Source organism: Hibiscus syriacus, unplaced genomic scaffold, assembly GCF_006381635.1.
Source record: "Hibiscus syriacus cultivar Baekdansim isolate YM2019G1 unplaced genomic scaffold, ASM638163v2 tig00005939_pilon, whole genome shotgun sequence".
Lineage (NCBI taxonomy): Eukaryota > Viridiplantae > Streptophyta > Magnoliopsida > Malvales > Malvaceae > Hibiscus > Hibiscus syriacus.
The window spans coordinates 236104-255323 of record NW_024062073.1 but is presented as its reverse complement, the minus strand read 5'-3'; the positions used below and the strand labels follow the sequence as shown (position 1 = coordinate 255323).

The 19220-nt window shown below is 34.0% G+C and overlaps 2 protein-coding genes across 3 annotated transcripts; both read right to left on the bottom strand.

Annotated features, from left to right (window-relative positions):
• Window positions 1–566: 566 nt before the first annotated feature.
• Window positions 567–9215, bottom strand: LOC120200355 (splicing factor U2AF-associated protein 2-like). The gene is made up of 15 exons (XM_039201223.1): window positions 9040–9215; window positions 8538–8636; window positions 8045–8179; window positions 7897–7956; window positions 7575–7819; window positions 6567–6779; window positions 6110–6202; window positions 5984–6022; window positions 4364–4450; window positions 4176–4278; window positions 3911–3991; window positions 2639–2715; window positions 2319–2423; window positions 1188–1279; window positions 567–719 (listed from the first exon to the last, which is right to left on the bottom strand). The coding sequence occupies exons 2-15, from the start codon at window positions 8620–8622 to the stop codon at window positions 596–598; spliced, it is 1539 nt and encodes a 512-aa protein (XP_039057154.1). The 5' UTR covers window positions 8623–8636; window positions 9040–9215; the 3' UTR covers window positions 567–595.
• A 3456-nt stretch (window positions 9216–12671) lies between these two features.
• LOC120200354 (probable protein S-acyltransferase 4) lies at window positions 12672–18879 on the bottom strand. 2 transcript variants are annotated; one of them, XM_039201221.1, is made up of 6 exons: window positions 18337–18879; window positions 17548–17733; window positions 16636–16944; window positions 15236–15469; window positions 13159–13698; window positions 12672–13030 (listed from the first exon to the last, which is right to left on the bottom strand). In XM_039201221.1, exons 1-5 carry the CDS (start codon window positions 18397–18399, stop codon window positions 13186–13188), a joined length of 1305 nt encoding a protein of 434 aa, XP_039057152.1. In that variant the 5' UTR covers window positions 18400–18879; the 3' UTR covers window positions 12672–13030; window positions 13159–13185. The 2 variants fall into 2 exon arrangements, with proteins under 2 accessions (XP_039057152.1, XP_039057153.1); XM_039201222.1 differs by having other exon boundaries at window positions 15236–15376; window positions 18337–18878.
• Between the last annotated feature and the right edge of the window lie 341 nt (window positions 18880–19220).

Genomic DNA, 19220 nt, shown 5'->3' with positions numbered 1-19220 from the left:
TCGGACGGCTTGGCGACCTTCTTAGTCGCCCGGAGCACCTAACGACCAACCTTCAAACTGTATCAAACACCCCATTTCAGCAAATAATTTTCGGATTGCAATATCTCATGAATTTTTTTTCCAAAAGCATTATCTCATGAATTTTGCCCAGATGGTGGAATGCTTTGTACCAGATTGTTTGAAAGTCCCAATACGAGAAATGTATAGAATAAATTTAATTACTAATATTACCTTTTTTAGAAAAGAAATTACAAGTACCATGGTATAATAGTTTTTCTTTCTCAAAAATATATATATTTTATCAATTAATTTTAATTTAATAAATCTAACATTCAATATATACAAATCATTTTAATTCCAAATAATTTTATAAATTTCTAATATGATGACATGTGTCTTTATTTTATTGGTTCAAATTAAGAAAAAATATAAATAGGTACGAAATGGATCGAACCTAACCAAGATTGAAATTGCTAAACGCGTATACTGGAATCTAAATCTAAATCTCTGAATATTCATTTGATACAATGGCAAAACTTGCTAGTAGTGTCACAAAACAAAAACAGTCCAGTGAGGTTCAAATATATATCCCACATCATTCGGCTTCAAGTTCAGCACCGAATTGTTCGAGTCGAGCGGCATCCCCATCCAGATCCCGCACCAAAGCATGATTAACCACTCCATCATCTTCACTTGCATGTATCTGTCTCCCACCAAACCTATACCCAACCGAAAAAACACATCTGGAAATAAGAAAATAACAAACGGTACTTGCTAGTTGTTAAGAGTTACATTATTAGGCCAATCAGCATTCATTAGGTGCCATTTCCATTCTAGAGAATCAAACATCATCTAGGAAATTGTTCTCAGTAATCCATGAAGCTAATTTTACAAAATGTATTCAGGGAACCAGACAGCCAGGTGAGTAAAAACTGGTTAGAAAAAGAAATAGTATTGGTTCTAACAGGAACACAAGTTGTTGCATTTTTTATGATTAAAGGAACTAGCATAGAGAATCAACTTCAGTAGTTAATATTATTTAAGCATATGACTTTGTGTTTTAGGGGTGACTAAAACTTTCTTAAAATTGAACAGTCGCCCCCTCTTTTGGTTCTCTGGTGGAAATGTCACATAACATAGCTGTTATGTTTTAATCAAAAACGTAAACTTTCCAAGATAAAATTTACCATCGTCCATTCATCAACTCTATGCACTTTTGAGCATCCTTCCTATCCTTGTATTTGACCAAAACAACACCTTGGGGATGGTTCTCACAAACCTGAAGGACAAAAGAAACCAAAACATAGAAAAAAGAGAACATATAATTAAATACGGAGCAATCACTTTGCAGTCTGCATGGTTGAGCTAATAATCATTTAGAAGAAACTAGGTAGGTAGTTGAGAAGACAGATAGATGAACAGACGGATCACGGAATAAAATCTGTAGTTCATGACTTCTTACACACTAAAAGGAAAGCGAATACAAAACGGGAGAAGTCAAAACTAATCAGCCTCGACCTTGTTGAGTTCAAGGATGAAGGTGAGGGGAGAGAACTTTATCCTTTTATGGGGGTTGTAAGTTAAGGTCAAGAATGTCATCAGATGACGCTATTCTGTTACCAGAGCAACAGCATATGAGCAAAATGATATGCATTCCTTGTAATAGCAATATAGCTTTCACTTCAGGAAAACTAGTTTTTAACCGCTTTCCATCCCCTTTATACACCATCTCTGGTTGACTTCACATGGAGGTAGTATGTTGAACCCATTTTTAGTTTGTTTATGGTAGAGTTTACAACAAAATAAAAATTGTTCTATTCAGCCTTGTCAAATACACATTGAAAGTTAAAAATTTAACATGTAAAATAGAATGAATCAGTAATTGCAGCCCTAGAAGCTTTTAGTGAAGCCAACCAGGGAAAAGAAAAACAGCACTTAATGAGAAACTGGAATTCCCTACACGATTTTAGCATCATATTAGCATGAGATAACCCTCTCCTCAGACGAGCATGTGAAGTAGGGGCTACCGACTTACTTCAGGGAGTACAAAAAGAAGCAAGATCTATCATATCGAACACCAGATTGAAAGAGAGTTAACAAACGATTCAATCATAGTTCTCCAACAATGGCTAAATGCTGGAATTATCATCCCATACCAAGTATGAGTATTACTATTTATCTCACATGGCCTAGAACAGAACACGTAATTCAGATGTGCCAAGGCCAAACATGAGTATGGCTATTTACCACACATGGCCTGGAACAGAACACATGTACCAAAATTATTCAGATGTGATAATGGTAAAAGAATATAATACCTTGACTGAGTCCAGCGGACCAAGCTTTAAGCATTCCTCTTTAATATCCTCCTCCAGCTCTGAACACAAATTCTCATCTGCCAGTAGGGATAGGGAGAAAGTCAACTCAGAAACCATGTCATGTAAATAAGTAAAAGCTGTAGGGACCTGATATTATTCATACTATTTATAATAAATGCATTCAAAGGAGAATATTAGATAGCAATATAAGATATAAAATAGTTAGCAGAAAACAGTAAGTACTGGAATACAGACTATACAGTCAAATGCACATTCGAGGAATGCTGTCATGCATTTTTTAACCATGGTTTCAAGCATACCCTCATTTCAGTAGGTGTGAACATGCTACGAAGGACTACAGTCACCGGAACTGTCACCTTTGCATCATCACGGCCACCTGCATCATTAAATACATAAAAAGTAGCATTCAGGACGCAAATGCTGCACAAGGGAAAGCTGACAAGAGAAACTATTTGAAAAAAGGTTTCTTAGGACCAATGCCAAAAAGCCAGTCGAATCCAATAGGAAGCATTGCACAAAATTCTGAATCATTCAATCTCATGATTTGTGCATATTTCATTACCACCAACTTTCGTTCATACTAGCAGGCTGGTGTTGACTACAACGTAGAGTATATATATTTTAATAGTACTAAATTCAACAAGAAAAGAACAAAACTAACTTATTTATAACAAAGAGAAATTCAGATAACGCATAAATTAGAGAAAGTTTTAAGTTCTAACCATTGCCTGAAATAGATATATGGATATTTGACAGAGAATAAACAAATAACAAAATAAAAAATAAAAAAACGACAGGACTGCTCTCAATCTTCTTGCTGGGTTCCTCCCCCGGATGGGTTCTTAAAGCTAAATGTGATGGAGCAATGGTTTCGGGTTGGGATAAAGGTGGTATTGGAGGTCTGGTTCAGGATAATAAAGGTGTGTTGCTTGCTTCAGTGGTTCTCTGAACCAGTAGGGGGAGGTCCTCCTATCATGGCAGATAAACTATCCTTGGTGAACGATATAGTTGAGCTGTTGGCAAGAAAGGATATTATTATAAAGCATATTTTGAGAGCGGCAAACTGGGAAGCTGATAAACTAGCTAAAGATGGGATAGGGTGATTCTTGGTTTATATTGGTTATGTTGTTTTGTAGGAAATGTTATATTCTGTGTTGTAAGGTTTTGGAGTTGAGTCTTATGTTCTTCATTTGGAGGTTTTGGAGTCTGTTAGGCTCTACCTATGTATTATTGTTTTGATGAATAAAATTTTCTAGGCACTCTTTTCCTTCTTCCTTAATCCTTCATGTTACTCACATAACATGGAGGATTAGATGGGGGTTTTTTAATGAGGCCACTATTCTATCAAAAAAAAAACAAGGGAATGAGCTTTGTAGGGAATAGATAATTTGGTCAGAATTATAAATTTTTCTATCTACGGACAAAATGGTATGATATAAGTATTACCATATCAAATCCACATTGTTTTCCTATAATAAAAATTTAGAAGGGAAAACCGAATGGGAAAGTAGGAAGACCAACTTTATGATCATTTATAATTAGCCACTATAACATGCAAGATGAGAACCTACCCCAGCTGAGCATCCTCTCCTCAACTTTCTTCAGCTTCTTTTTCTTCCTGCTGTCCACTTGCTTGGTTACGAATTTATCCCCTGCATTATTGCAATAGAAGCTTATCAGTGAGGCAAGACTGTATAAGAGCTTTAAAAATAGTTCTATAACTTAACTGAATGAAGAGAAATGTATTCAATCACTCATGTTAAGAAAAAAGAAAAGTATAAAAGTAACTCAAAAGGACACAATCCAAAGTGAATGTAACAGCACGAATCATTGCACCTTTCTGCTCGAATTTAGCTTGGCTGACTGACATAGGGATCTTTCCATCAGGACGAAAAGGAGTTCCATCCAAAATTTGAACTGCTAAAGCAACAGAGGGCTCCTGGCACAGATGCAAAAAGCTTGAAAATTAGCAAAAATTTTAAAAATGTTATACAGCAGAAGCACAATATGAAGAAGGAAACTACCTTTAGATATGTAACAAGTGCATCCCCCTTTTTCCTTCCTGTCTCCTTTTCAACATAGATCTTCACACGAGATTTTTTTGATTCAGGGTCCTATAGAATTAGCCACAGACTCATGACGTGTGCAACTGAAAATACTAGTTATCCATTGAAACCATCATCATATTATTTTTAGGTGGATTTTAGATTAACCCCAACAGTTTAACTACCCAAAGAAGAGGTAAACACTTGGAGGAGAAATATAATAATTACAATTATCACACACCTGTTTGAGAGTTTTGCACAATGTACCCCAAATCAGTGATGGGGTGATGTCCCCAAACAGAGATCAAGCAAAATTGCACATTCAGATATGAACGAAAAATGTCATGAAGTTCTGACTTTCATTGAAACTTTTGCAATGGAAATATAATGTTTAAACATCTAGTGACAGAACCATGCAATAACAGAACAATATCTCACATGCAAACATTGTGAGCACTGAGCACCTATCAAGCTATTCAGATGTGTAGGACATGGAAAATGTGCATGCCAGTATCAAAAAAATAATTTGTATGGCTGAACCTGAAAACTAAGATGAACAAAATAATACACCACCAAATCAAGTCTACGAACCTTAGGGAAGGCCTGTGATTTACAATTTTTAAAGCATCCAACCTAAAACCAATTGGTAATATGTGGAGGGCCCAACTTTAATAAAATATTATAAAAAAATACCTAGCTAATATGGAATAACACTAAAACACTTCCATCATGTGTTGTTCACAAGGCATCCACATAGACAACTTCACTAGGCTTCTTCAACCTCACACAAGATTAGGCAGGAAGAATATAATTAGACCTGAACTCAGATATAATGTTGTAGCATCGAACCTACAACCAATTAGTAATAGGTGGAGGGCCAACTTTAATATAAAAGTATAAAACCACAAGAAACCCAATACTTAACCAATGTGGTATAACACCAATTAACAATTGTATTTGACATATAAACTTTATATGGGTGATAATACTTCCACACATGCCGCCATTACTTTGTATAACAACAAAAAGGTAATTAAGCTAGACAGGACGAATTTTCAGACATTTTCCCCCATCGCACTATTCTATGTTGCTAAGAATTTCAAGTTGGGATAAATACATAAAAAGAAAATATGCAGAGCACTTGGACAACTTAACATATTTCTTGTCTAGAATCAATTTGCAATGGATACAAGTCAAAAGTACGTAAAATGGGGATATAATGCATGGATAACAATGTTTACTCATTGTTTGTCCTCTTTTTGGCGAAGAGAATATATTATGTATGCAGAGAAACTTCAACTGTTTTAACAATGCATAAACAGAGTAATAATTAATAAAGACAATTTTCTTTGAATAATGTTATAGATCATCATATCATACTGATCTAGTCAATCAATATGCAAGCAAAAATGTCACCCAAAACTCCTGGAGTCAAGATGCACCGCTACATCAAAAAATATTTAGTTTGTTAATTGACTTTCTGAGGATATGTTAAGGAGGAACTTCTATGTATTTGAAGGCCAAAAAAAAGAGGACTTCAATCATTAAACCATTCAAAAATAAAGTAAAAAAAGTAAATAATGAATAGCAGATGTTTATCTCTTTGATTATTCCGCACTTGGAGAACACCTCAACCAACTGCCACATGTTTCCAAAATGCGACTAGCTAAGAGAGAGGAGGAAAAGAAAGAAGTGGAGACATTTAGGTCCTAAAGTGAAGATTACTTCTTCTGCAGTAACATCATCGGGCAGTCCAGTCACATAGACATGTGTATTTACTTTCAATTCAAACCACGAATCGGGAGGTTTATTAGCTTCCTACAATAGTGGTTTAAACAGTAAGGAATATGGCAAACTTAGCTCATATCATATATACAAACAACTGGTTCAGTCCAATTAACTTTACAATATCTATACTTCATATCCAAGATCATTCTTTTATTTGTAGTACAATACTACAAAAAGAAATGTGTCACTTATAGAATGCGTCAAGAGGACTCTACCAAGCCATTTGTTAGTTTTAGAGAAGGACACAAAACATTACACCAGATGGACATTAATATGATAAGAATGGTACAAAAATATCAAGGATTATGACTGTAATGCTACTTGGGAACAACATGAAAGATGAAGAATTGTAACTAGGAACAGTTAAAAAGAACTCCAAATTAAGAAAGGATACCTTCTTATCAACTGGTTTTTCCAACAATTTTCTCTTGGCATTAGAGCTTACTTCCATTTTCTCACCACTTCCATTAACATCTTCTCTAAGAGAGCTTAGAGAGGCATCAGCAGCAGCAGCATCAGTAGCACTTACAGTTGGAAAAACTTCATCTTCTTTCAAGAATGTCATCTCTTCTACTCCATAGTTCTCATTTTTTGTTGATGTGTCATCCTATTAGTCATTATCAGTAATCACACAATTCAAAACTATTTTTTTAGAATAAAGATGGAATTTCCAACATTAACAATGATACTAAGAATTTAGCCAATATATGGTGTCGATTATTGACATGATATCACCCCCTCGGACACTATTAAGACCATGTCCTCAATAATCTCTGAAAATCAGGTCTATTTTTTATTAATATAGTTTCCACTGTTTCCTGTTTAATATTCATCACATCTTAAAATGGATACCTTCCAAAAATCTAAAGAAAAATCCAGAAGCAAAACTGAGTCCAATTGAAATATGAATATAATCAATGTATGATCATTAAGAACACCCTATAAACCTTATATATTAGTCCATTCAATTCAAGGTGCCAAAAACTTTATGCAAGAGCATCATATTAGTATTACGACTTCTACAAATTAATTTAAGCTACTTTCTCCACTAAAAATTTATGCAAAACATATTCTCAAGGTAGCGACTGCCAAAATATACTTTAAGTTGTAATTAAGGTGCATAGACTTGATCATATTAGTTAACTTCTCATACACATCTTTGATAGCTTAGTTTGGAAACCATTTCGTCGGCAATGTTATCAAGGGTGCAAGGTTCTAGGCATTTAAACCCTTATATTTCCTTATGGTTAATGTTTGTTGTTGAATGCTCAAATATTACAAAGTATAGAGTTCGATATCATCCTTTTCTTACAAGTAAACATATATAAAATAAAAAAAGAGAAATTCAATCTGGCAGACTTTTCTTATGCCTATCACTTGTCAAAATGACTGAAGCACCAACCTGAGGAACCCATGCTCTCAGACTTCTATCCCACTTGTACCTGGTTCCATTATCATCAGTAAATTCTTCTTCACCTTCTGGTGGTGTTAGAGGCCTATCCTGGTCATCAAAACTGAAGCCATCACCAGTACTTCTAGAAACAGATCCATTTTTCAAATGTTCTGCCTCCGCCTCAGCCTCAGCCTCTCTAATCTCTCTCTGCCACTTCTCAAATTCATCACTGCCACCAGCATCATTGGATGGCACTGCACAACACATTGCTGGGTCAGAAGCCCTCTTAAGATGGTGACTACTTTCCAATAATCATAAAATATATATCAGCCTGCATTTAAGTTAATACCCTCCATACTGTTCAAAAGTGCAACACCATTGCCTGAGGGCACTGTAAACATCAAAAGTGAAAACCTCATTATGAGAAAGGTTCTAATTACTTATAAATCATAAATAGTGCAACCTGTAGTTAATTTAACCTGTAGCAGAAACATTGTTGGTCTGATGAGAAATTACAGAAACAAACTCAGGAATTAAGGACAATGGTTGCCACTGACTTCTCCCTACAGACCATGCAAGTGTACTTTCGGAGAGGTATCCATTTAAAAAATGCTCTGTGAAGGTGAAGCAAATAAGTAAAGCAGATGGGTGAAGCAAATAAGTAAAGCAGATGGTTCAATAACTTATTAGACCAAATGAACATGTAACAGATGGAACAAGTGTCCTGAAACCATGCTATTGATTACTGGAACTGAAATTCAAGGAGAGAGAAAATCACCAGTAAATTTGCAGTACTCCAAACCAAACAACTTCATAAAACTCACAAATTACTACAGATAACAATTAGAAAAAATGTTCTGATTTTTTTAGTCTAATGCAATCGATAATACATTGGCACAAAAATCACGACACTGATTCCATACTTTGAATGTTCATAATAACTTAAAAACACGGGTTAAGCACAAAACTTACCACGCAACTCAGAAATCGCATAAGGGCCAACATTTTGTTGATCTTCACCAAGAATATACCAGCCTACATCAGCAACTGCGTCCATACCATTCTCAGTTCCTGATGGACCATATATAATATATCATCAAATCTCATCAAAATATCAATGACAATAAGGGTATATACTAATATTACTGCCACAAACACTATTATTAATTAAATAATAAATTAAGATGGAGGAGTCAGAAAACCATCATTTTTTTTACAAGTCAAGAAAAACTAACAAAATTAAAGAACTAATCGGACTGTCGATGGTTTTCTGAGCCATCAGAAGGCATCATCGTCTCTAGCAATGCAAACAGAGAAAGAAGGAGATATTACACATCAAAAAGGCAGTAGGATGGGAAAAAAAAGAAAACCAAATATAGCAGAGTGATGCAGAGGCAGAGAGAGTCAGCCAGGGAACAGATAACGCAAACTGAAGTAGAAATGTTAAGATTAAGCTTAGGGTTTCGAAAATCACATTATCTAATTTCTTATTTGGAAACTTGACGGCAATAGAGGGATTGGAGGAGGATAAAAATGCGCCGAATTGAGCTGAGTGGGATGAAATAGGACGACGAGAAAGACGAGTCTGGGAACGCGAAGCAGCAATGTGCCAAGAGAGACGAGTTGGTCGGGATTTTTCTAAACGAAACTAGAAAAACTTTATATATATATATATATATATATATATATAGAGAGAGAGAGAGAGGGGGCCGGAAGAGGATTAATATCAAAATAAGTATTCAAACTATACCTCTTTTATTAAATATGTGTCTAAATTATTTTTTGACTTATCCATGTGGTTAATGTTATAAACGGTACCTATTTAGGTGTTCGAACTATCAACGACGTTAATTTCCCCGTTAAGTAACACATGTCACAATATAGTGAATTTAAAATTTTATTTAAAATTAAAAATTAAAATTATATATATTTTTAAAAAGAAAACACAAATTTTGAAATAAACTCAAAACTTTAAAAAACTTTATTTCAACCCCTAAACTTACGTTGGCCGTCGCCCTTTTACGTCGACGAAACTCCACCTGACTTCCCCTTCCCCCAGCGATCGAAACCCCTATGAAATTGTGATCAATCGATAATGAATCGATGATCGATCGACGATGAATCGACGTTTTATATCACGCGAACCCTAGGTTGAAAATCATTATCCCATGCGATTTCGATGGTCAATCGGTGAAAACTATGACGTTGTATGATTAAGAGGATGATAGGGACTACGTCGGTGGTGATGGTCGTGGTCGAAAAGAGCGGCGTCATCAGGTTAAGGTTAGAATTTGAGATTTTAGGGATTTGGGGGTTATTTTATAATTTAAGAGAAATTAGGGGTTTTAAATAAATATAATAATAATTTTAATATATTTTAAATAAATAAATGTCAAAATCATCATATTGTGACACGTGTCACTTAAAGGGAGTAATTAACGCCTTTGATGGCCCAGACACCTAAAATTGATAACGTTTATAACGTTAGACACTTATTCGGGAAAAACAGTATAGTTTGGGCACTTATTTTGGTATTAAGTTATATATATATATATCACGAGAAAGGGTAAATTAAGTATTTAGTACCTAAATTATTTATTTTGGTATATTTTAGTATCTAAATTTTTAATTTTTTCAAAATCATACCCAAAATTTAGTTTTTGTTTCATTTTAGTACCCATCATTAAAACCTTTAATTTTTGTTTCCTTTTAGTACTAAACATGTTAAGTTTTTAACGACGTGTACTAAAATGAAATAAAAACTAAACGTTATGTATGATTTTGAAAAAATTAAAAGTTTACTTACTTACATAAGGAAAAAGGTTCACGCCCTCTACTTAACAAATGAACGAATCAAGACAATATCAGACTGGGAGGAAGGCTAGGATATAGTTAACGGCCGATGCTACTTCCTAAAGAGTGATTTGATTGTTCTCGGGTGAGAGTGCGGATCCTAGACCAACCAAGGGTTCTAGAGACAATTCCTTCTTCCCAGTCCAAGCTAGCTAAGGCAATAGTACCATATCGACACCAATCTCGATGAAGATTTCCTCTCTTGCTTTAACGAAAAGGTCCTTAGTAGCGTTGACAAAGAAGAACAGTCGGTTAAAAGCATGGTTTTCAGAACCGGACCGGTTAGCGAACTGGTCATGCTACTGGTTCACTGGTTCAATCGGTCGAACCGGTCTGACTGGTCGGAAGAACCGGACGACGTCATAATTATTTAAAAAATTAAATAAAAATACCAAAAATATTTAATAAAAAATAATTTTTTATATCACAAGTCATATTCAAAGCAAGTTATAACATATATAAGTTAAAAACCATAAAATCAAGTGAAACAAATTATTCAAATTAACTACAACATATTTAAGGTAAAACATATTAAATAATAAATATAATTATATAACTATAATTAAAAAATAAATTTGGGGTTAAAAAATTATAACAAAATGATATTGTTTGGTTTAATTTTTTTTAAAAACAATCCCACATAGCTAAGAAACATAGAAGAGCATCCCAAAAGTCTAAAGAGTAAAAATATGAGAACAAAACAATCTCACATTGCTAAGAAACATAGAAGCGCATCACAACTAACTTCTATAAATAATAGAGGTATTTTGGCATTCAAAATCATGGAGCCTTTTGGTGAGCATTGAGTGAATTATTCTTTCACTTCAATCAAGCTCGAATTTTAGGTTTCAATCGAGTTTCTAATTTTTTTTTTGAGTTCAAGCCTTTTTGAGTTCAAGTTTCAATATTATATTTCGAGTTTGAGTTGAACTTGATAATTTTTAGCTTGTGAGTTTGAGTTGAGTTGAGCTTACTTTTAAAGTTTTCAAGTTCGAGTCGAGCTCAGCAATACTCGAGTTCGACTTGGCTCGTTTAACAAACGACGTTGTTTGGTTTATTTATTTATTTATTTTAAAAAAACAAAAATCCTGGTTTTTCCCGGGTTTTTTTCCGGTTTTCAGCCGGTCCGGTTCGAACGGTTCAGCGGTTCTAGCCGGTTCACTAATAGCGGTTCAACCGGTTCAGATTGAACCGGACTAAACAACGGTTCCCGGTTGAATCGACCGGTCCGGTCCGGTTTTCAAAACAGATGTTAAAAGACAACAAATCTTTTTCTTTATATTATATATAGGTTTAGGGTTTAGGATGATTTTGAAAAAATTGAAAGTTTACTTATTAAAACGATCAAAATTGATAGTTTAAGTGTTAAATGCATAGTTTACCCTATGAGAAAACATAATCATCACTAATGTTCGAATAAATTTTCATTTTCTTAAGTTTAAAAACTAATGAATTGGTCATTAACGTAATCGATTTGTAACAAATTAATCACTAATTTTATCAATTTAAAACAAATCGATTACTCAACGTTAACCTAAGGATAATGACGTGGCCCATTAAATCGGTGACTTGACACTGTTTTTACCGCACGAGATGACGAGACGACCATAAATGATGGTTGTTTGACTTTCAAAATCTTTTTGACCCGCATGTAAGGGGAAAAAGTTGAAAAAGTTTCTCTTTTTCTCTTTTGTTCTCCACAATGAATCAAAGAGTGTTACAAAGCTCACTGGTGCAACAACTGATGGCTTGAGATCACCTACTAGTGGAGCATTAAGACTATGCGATCCCAATACTAGGTTGAGCATCAACCTTATACTTCTGTTATTATTGGGAAGTTAATAAAAAATGACAAGAGAAGCTTCCTATCACCATTCATCTTTCATGACATCACCATATATGCGTGTGTGAGTTGCTTAGAAGATAAACTAAGTGCTAGCTGGAAGTGAATGCATAAAGATTAATGATTTCATTTTGCTAGTCGAGTTAATATTGAATGCAATGTACTTCTTTTTCTTACATAATTTCGTTTCTAGTTTATCATGAACATCAAAGTTTGTGTAGTAATGAGACGACATGATGTTGATGCTCCACACCCTGCAGACGGAATTATTAGAATCTAAGATCTCTAGAGAAAACAACATTCTCTTTTACCATTAACGTAACTAAATGGGTTCAAGATGAATTACTTAATTATAAAACATACATTTTAATAATAATAATAATAATAATAAAAAGAATCCACACGAAATGGCCCACTCGTAATATTTGGAAACTTGATTAAGGTGTGCACCAAATAATATTCCTACAAAAAAAATACATGCCACACAAACCAAGTAGTTTTAAACATCCTGCAGTTCTAACCGATGAAACGTGAATCCCTATACTCTCAAGCATGCTATAAGAAATGATCAAACCTACAAAACACACTACAAACCTTTTCTCGAGTTTCAGAATTACTTCCGGCAAACCACAACATTTACAGCTTACAACAACCAATAAGTGTTTGGTATATCCAAATAAACACAATATATTTACTTTTTTTTTTGAGCTTGTATGTATGTATGTATCTCTATTTTCAACAACTTACAGTCCGCCGAAGCTGCATACCACTGCAATGTCACAAGAAAAGGAGATGATTCACATCAAATTCAAAATACTCAACCCCAAGCAACAAACACTTGTTTAATTAGTAATAGATTTTGAACTTAAAAGGAGAGAGAAATTGAAGATTACATACATTGACAACGTTGTTAGATGATACTTGCTACATTCTTGGTTGTTCTGACGTATCAGTTTCGTTTCTTGCAGTTTGGCTTTCCATAAATTCTCCAACTCCATTTTGAAAAGCTGCACTATTGTTGGTTTTAACTTTTCCATCATCCCCTGGAATGGAGATTTCAGCAGACTGTTTCACATCTTGCCCCTCCATAAACAATGAATCCATAGGTCTTTCCCCTTCGTTCTTTACCATCATTTCATCCTCCAAATCATCAAAATCCAAATTTCTCAAAATTTCAGGTAGCGAATTACCAGTCTCCTCAGCAAGCCTATTTCCCATCTCAATATCAATTTTCTCTTTTGAGCTAATTTCACCTTCTGCAAAGTTTGGTGTCATGGATCCCATAACTATATGCTCACTTTCCTCCACAAATGAACGAAAATTATTCAATGAAGGTGGCATCTTGGAGAAAAACATTTCACGAAGATTTCCTGCTGTTCCCTTATTATATGGGTTTTCCTTTTTATCATATCGATAACGGAAGTTCTCGTACGTAGTCTGTTAAAAATGGATAAGAGGGAAATCAAATATTATTTCGAAACAAAACAAAACCATGTCAGTATCTAAACATTTTTCATAAGGACATATGTCCTAATCCAACAAAAAAGAAAAAAAAGAAATATAAGGTAGAAATACAGGCATATATATGCTCTAGCATGGTTATCTACAAGATTGTGTAGGTCAGACACAAAGCAAAACAAAAATACTAGCATACAAAAATAATGACATTATACTATAGTGTCTATTTATTCCCTAAATAAAGGGGATATACATATTCCTTAAAGTAGCGTTTGGCAACTTGAATTTCAGAATTTTTTATTTGGATTTCAAGTGTGTAAATTGAGTATTAATATACCTAATAATATAGAATTGATGATTATTTCTCAAATCCTTGGCTTTGTTATATATGCCTATATAGTAGCGATTTTGAAATTCCTATTTCCTAGTTTATATTTGGATTTGATTTGACCAAATTTTTATACTTTTAAATTGTTCATCAATATATCATATTAAAATTTAACTGTATAATATATGCATTTCATTCCTTATCATTTACACAGTTCACCTATAAATTGTAGACTCCTACCTAACTTCTCCTACAGTGTAGATCTACATGTACACCAGTAAATTGTAGTGTTTTTTATCAACCCAATTAAAAACAGGGTAAATTACGCGTTTAGTACCTAAACTATCAGTTTTGGTCCGTTTTAGAACTTAAACTTTTAACTTTTTCAAAACCATACCTAAAGTTTAGTTTTTGTTTCATTTTAGTACTCCGTTCAAAATTTAACGTTAATTACAATTATGTGACGTAAAATCTTGAACAATTTAGCCCTTCAAGCATCTTATTCTATCCTACATTACTTTGGAGATCAAGTTTCTCCTCAACCTTTTTAACCACATTATTAAGGTTACTATTGTACTATCTGGATTTGTATGGCAATCAAGAATTTAAAGAAAATGTTCAAAATTCAAGTGTCTATTTACCAGCTTATATACCAACTTCTTTGTTCTAGAAAGGTAGCAAGGCCAAACAAGGTTTTTGAAAAATTAACTTTGGTTTCTATAAAAACCAAAAAAGAATTTATAAAGGTTAGAAGGCTGAAACTTCAACGTAAGTATAAAACAAGAGTTGCAATGACAAGGTCATATAATGCCTTCATCAAATGCTTAAGAGGAAAAACAAATATTCTTAGTTATTTAAGATAATTTCAATCTAACAATACTTTTCCAACAGCTCTACCTCAACAGCATTTTTTACAAGTGTTCTGGGGTCAAATTGGCTCAATGCATCCCATAAGAAAGTGACGAAACTAACAAAGGACACAACAGCAAAAAGTATAAGTTACAGACAAGATTAAGAATGCATTGATCAACAATGGCCCAAAATGTTTTGCAGACTGTTGTACAGCCAGCCTATTTAAGATTTGCCATATTAGTCAAAGTGTTCATAGGGATGACAAATATATAATATGATAATAAATTAACAGTATATATTTCTTCAGAAAAACATGAACTTTGAGAAGGAACTTACTTGATTAGTGCAAATCAGATAGAAATGGAAAACTGTAAGACCACCGACGAACCATACAACTATGAAGCAGTAGACTATGAGAATTACGGATAGGACATCATGCGACATAGCCTTCCAAAGATTGCTATCACTGTCAGCTTCCTTTTCAAGGAGATTGATCCAAGAACAAATAAAGACATGTAAGCACAACATGGTTGCAGTTGATATAAACATAAAGAAGAACCGATAGTTCCGCTGCAACCAACACACAACACAAGTCAGAAGCACCATTAGTTTCAACCGCAATTAAGTGATTTACAACATTTCAGATTATATGATACTGAAAATCATTCATTTAAAGATTATATACAAGATCATGCAACAAATTTGATTTGGGGTAAAGGATAACCCTATTGGTATGATAATTTTACTACTTGTGTCATTTTGCAGAGTTGTATCCTTAATAAATAATAATCCTGAAACCAATAAGAACAGATACGGTACATCCTACAGATTAAAATTTTCAACGAGCAGCCGCCAATGGCCACTCATATGTAAAATACCCTCAAAAAGATGAATGGAAATTCCACATGTGCTTTTTGGGTATGAGAAGCACCATTTAAGATGTTCATATTCTTAATATGATACAAAATTACAAAATGGTGATATGAAAGACATAGGTACTCGAGCAACATTCGATGGTGAATGAATTTAAGACCATGATCAACTAAAACACTTAATATAGAGTTCTAAGATGTGTTCGTTTTGGTCAGTTTGCAAATTTTATTTAATTTTCTTTTTCATTAAGTGTTGCGGATATTTGATACTCTTGAACTACTGAAAATTACAAATTAGGAGTCTACAAATTTTGCTTTATAATTTCCTATACTTTTAGATATTAATCATAGTTTGTGATTCAGTTTTAGGTCAATTAATAATAAGGCTTATGGTTCTAGAATTATTCTCACAAAATACCAAGCATGTTTGCTCAGTGAAATCAAGTCCAAGTCAGACTCTGGAATGCTATATTTGAAGCTGATAAATCTCCTTATTATCCTCATTCAGATTTTAAATCATTCTCAATCAACTTGGACCGTTCATCGAAATTTTATCTTAAATGCTAATTTACTTTTCACCTTACGAAACAACCTGTAAATAGTTTTTTGAGTGCCTTGTTTTTTTCCTTGCAGAATTAATGCCCTATCAAAATTAAGGCCCATTACAATATTTACTTCAAACTTTATACTATAAAAGAATATTTATCACAAAGCCCAGTCAATACCTTGTTATAAAATACCATGTTTTTGCCAATCTAATTCAAGTCATGTCAAGACAAATATTTCATGCTCATTATTCAAGTGCTTCCTACCAGTAATTACATTTAATCGATAAAAAGATTCACAGAGGAAACTTAAACTTACTATTCCAATGCATTGACCAACCCATGGGCAGTGATGATCGAACCTTTGAACACAGTTGTTGCATATGGAACAATGAGATGCTCGGGGAGGACGATAAAGTAAACAGGTGTCACAGTACTTTACTTTCACAGTGTGGCCATTAACCATTACATCTTTGGTGCGAGGAAGTTTTAAATGAGGAGTTCTACCATTGACCCACTCCATAGATGGGGTAGTCTCTTCAAAAGCTTCATCTGATTCGGGGGGGTTTGAATTTCTGGGTAGAATTCCAGGATCTCTACCAGAGGTACAGAAGAGAAACACAAGGTCCTGCAAAAGTCGACTTTCATATTAATTTTATATTTTCTTTTGTGAAGTGCAGTTTCACACAAAAAGCATAATGTAGTAAAAAAACTAATTAAATTTCAAATAAAGAGATAAAAATGGCCATACATACCATTCACCAAAGCCAATGATAAACATCAAACAACAATGCAAGGCGTAAATGAAATATAATGCAGACAAACGCCACGGCAAACAAAAGAAAGTTAACCGATAGCTAGTTGCATGAAAGAGGCAACATCTTGCATCAAAAATGCCTTCATGCAAGAAGTTTTTCTTTTTCATGCAAACACAATCAAGTCCGGATTGAATGTCCACCAAAGAAATTGTTCACAAAATGTAGATTAGTTAAGTGCTTGATCACCTTTAAGAGATTATAAGTTGTTGCTCAAGTACAGTGGAATAAAAGATAAAGTGCAAAAACTTAAAAAGAAGAAGCTCTACATAAGGATGTAAAGCATAATTAAATGGAATGCCTATGCTGGTAATGTGTGATTTATTAGTTTGAATACTATTTGGCTGGCATAATTCTTAAGCAGTGAGCCAGTGACCACCAACACCACGAGAAGTTGAATCAAAAAGAAGACTAACCAGTACAGCGAGCAAGGCACCCAGAATTAATATGGAATAATTGCGACCAACATTGGCATTTTCATGTTTGATCTTTATATACATCCTTATGCAGAAAGCAATTGCAGGTCCAGCAATAAGAAATGTGGATAGAAACAATGATGCAACGTCAGGACCAAAGATCAATCTCCCGCCAAAAAAGAATCTCTGTTAAAACATAATGAACAATACAAAACCACTCTCAATAATATAACTTTGTCACAACAACAATAATGATATGTAGCAGCTACACTTCTGATTAAGCAAACATGATTATGATCATGGTTTTACACAGAGATTTGGAAGATATTTGGATTTTATTTTTCCTTTTTTTGGAGGGCCTGAGCAAGTAAGAAGAGACAGTAAGCATAAATAAATATTTAGAGAGCATTCAACAACTCAACTCTCAAGATCATATACTCATATTTTCCAGTAGCTGATGTTACAGATTCTCATTAAACTCAAGAAAGCTTCATCCATTCATCTTTCCACCCATCCGTCATCAATACTATGTAGAGATATTTATTTAACTTAATCAGAAAGAATTAGAATCGACATAATTGAAAAATCTCCTAATCAATCCAGACAGACTCAGAATTAGAGCTAACGGGAAAGCTTCTAAATTATAACCTTCGTCCATCCATTTGTTTGGTAAAAAACAAGCAAAGGAATACCAGTGTCTCAAAATCTAAATTTACACGACCAAAAAAACCCTAATCGCAAATTAAAGGAGAAAAAGAAGAAGAAGAAGAAGAAGAAGAAGAAACTCACATTGCTCCCCTTCCAAACTTGATAAAGCCTCTTGGTTCTAGTAGGATCATCATTCGGTGCCATACAGATTGATTCGACGATCGATGAAAAACAAAAAAAAAAAAAACAAAAAAGAAAGCAAAACAAAAACCCAGAACAATAACTAGTGATCAATCACTAATAATGCCTCCCCCAAACAAGAGTAAACCAAAGCTCGTTCCTCATCTTCCAATGGCGAATCAAACAATCAAGGGTGACGATCGATGCGAATGTGACTCGATCAATGATCAGTGAAGAGAGACGAAGAGAGAATCGTCGGATTAAATCAGGTGCAGGCATCCCAGCAGCTGCCCTCTCCCTCGTCTCTCTGCCAACATTACAAACACCAAAGACGGATTGTACCAAGCTAATGATATTGATATCCTCCTTCTCTTCCTCTCTGTTTCCTTGTTTTTCGCTAAAAAAATATAAAAAGAAAGAAGAAGAAAAAGGGACAAAACCTTGTTGCCTGCCCTTCTTCTCCAATCTCTATGAAGAATTTTGAAAGAATTTGTTCTTTCTTTGTTATTCTATACAAAAAAATGAATGGAATAATAACGGCAGGCGAGTTACAAACAAAACACGCTGAGTTGCTGAGTTGGGCGGATGTTTCAATTCCTCGCGGCTTTTACGCGCCTACTCTTCTCTTTTCTGATGCTTATTGTACACTCGTACTTACAGCTAATACATTGTTTTTCTTTTATATTCTTGCACATAACAATATTTGTTTTGTTTTATTGTAAAATATTATGGGGTAAACTACACATTTAGTACTTAAATCATTATGTTTATTCAATTGTGGTACTTCAAACTTATTTTCTAAAAAAGGCATAATAACAAAATTACCTCCAACATTTGCAGAAATG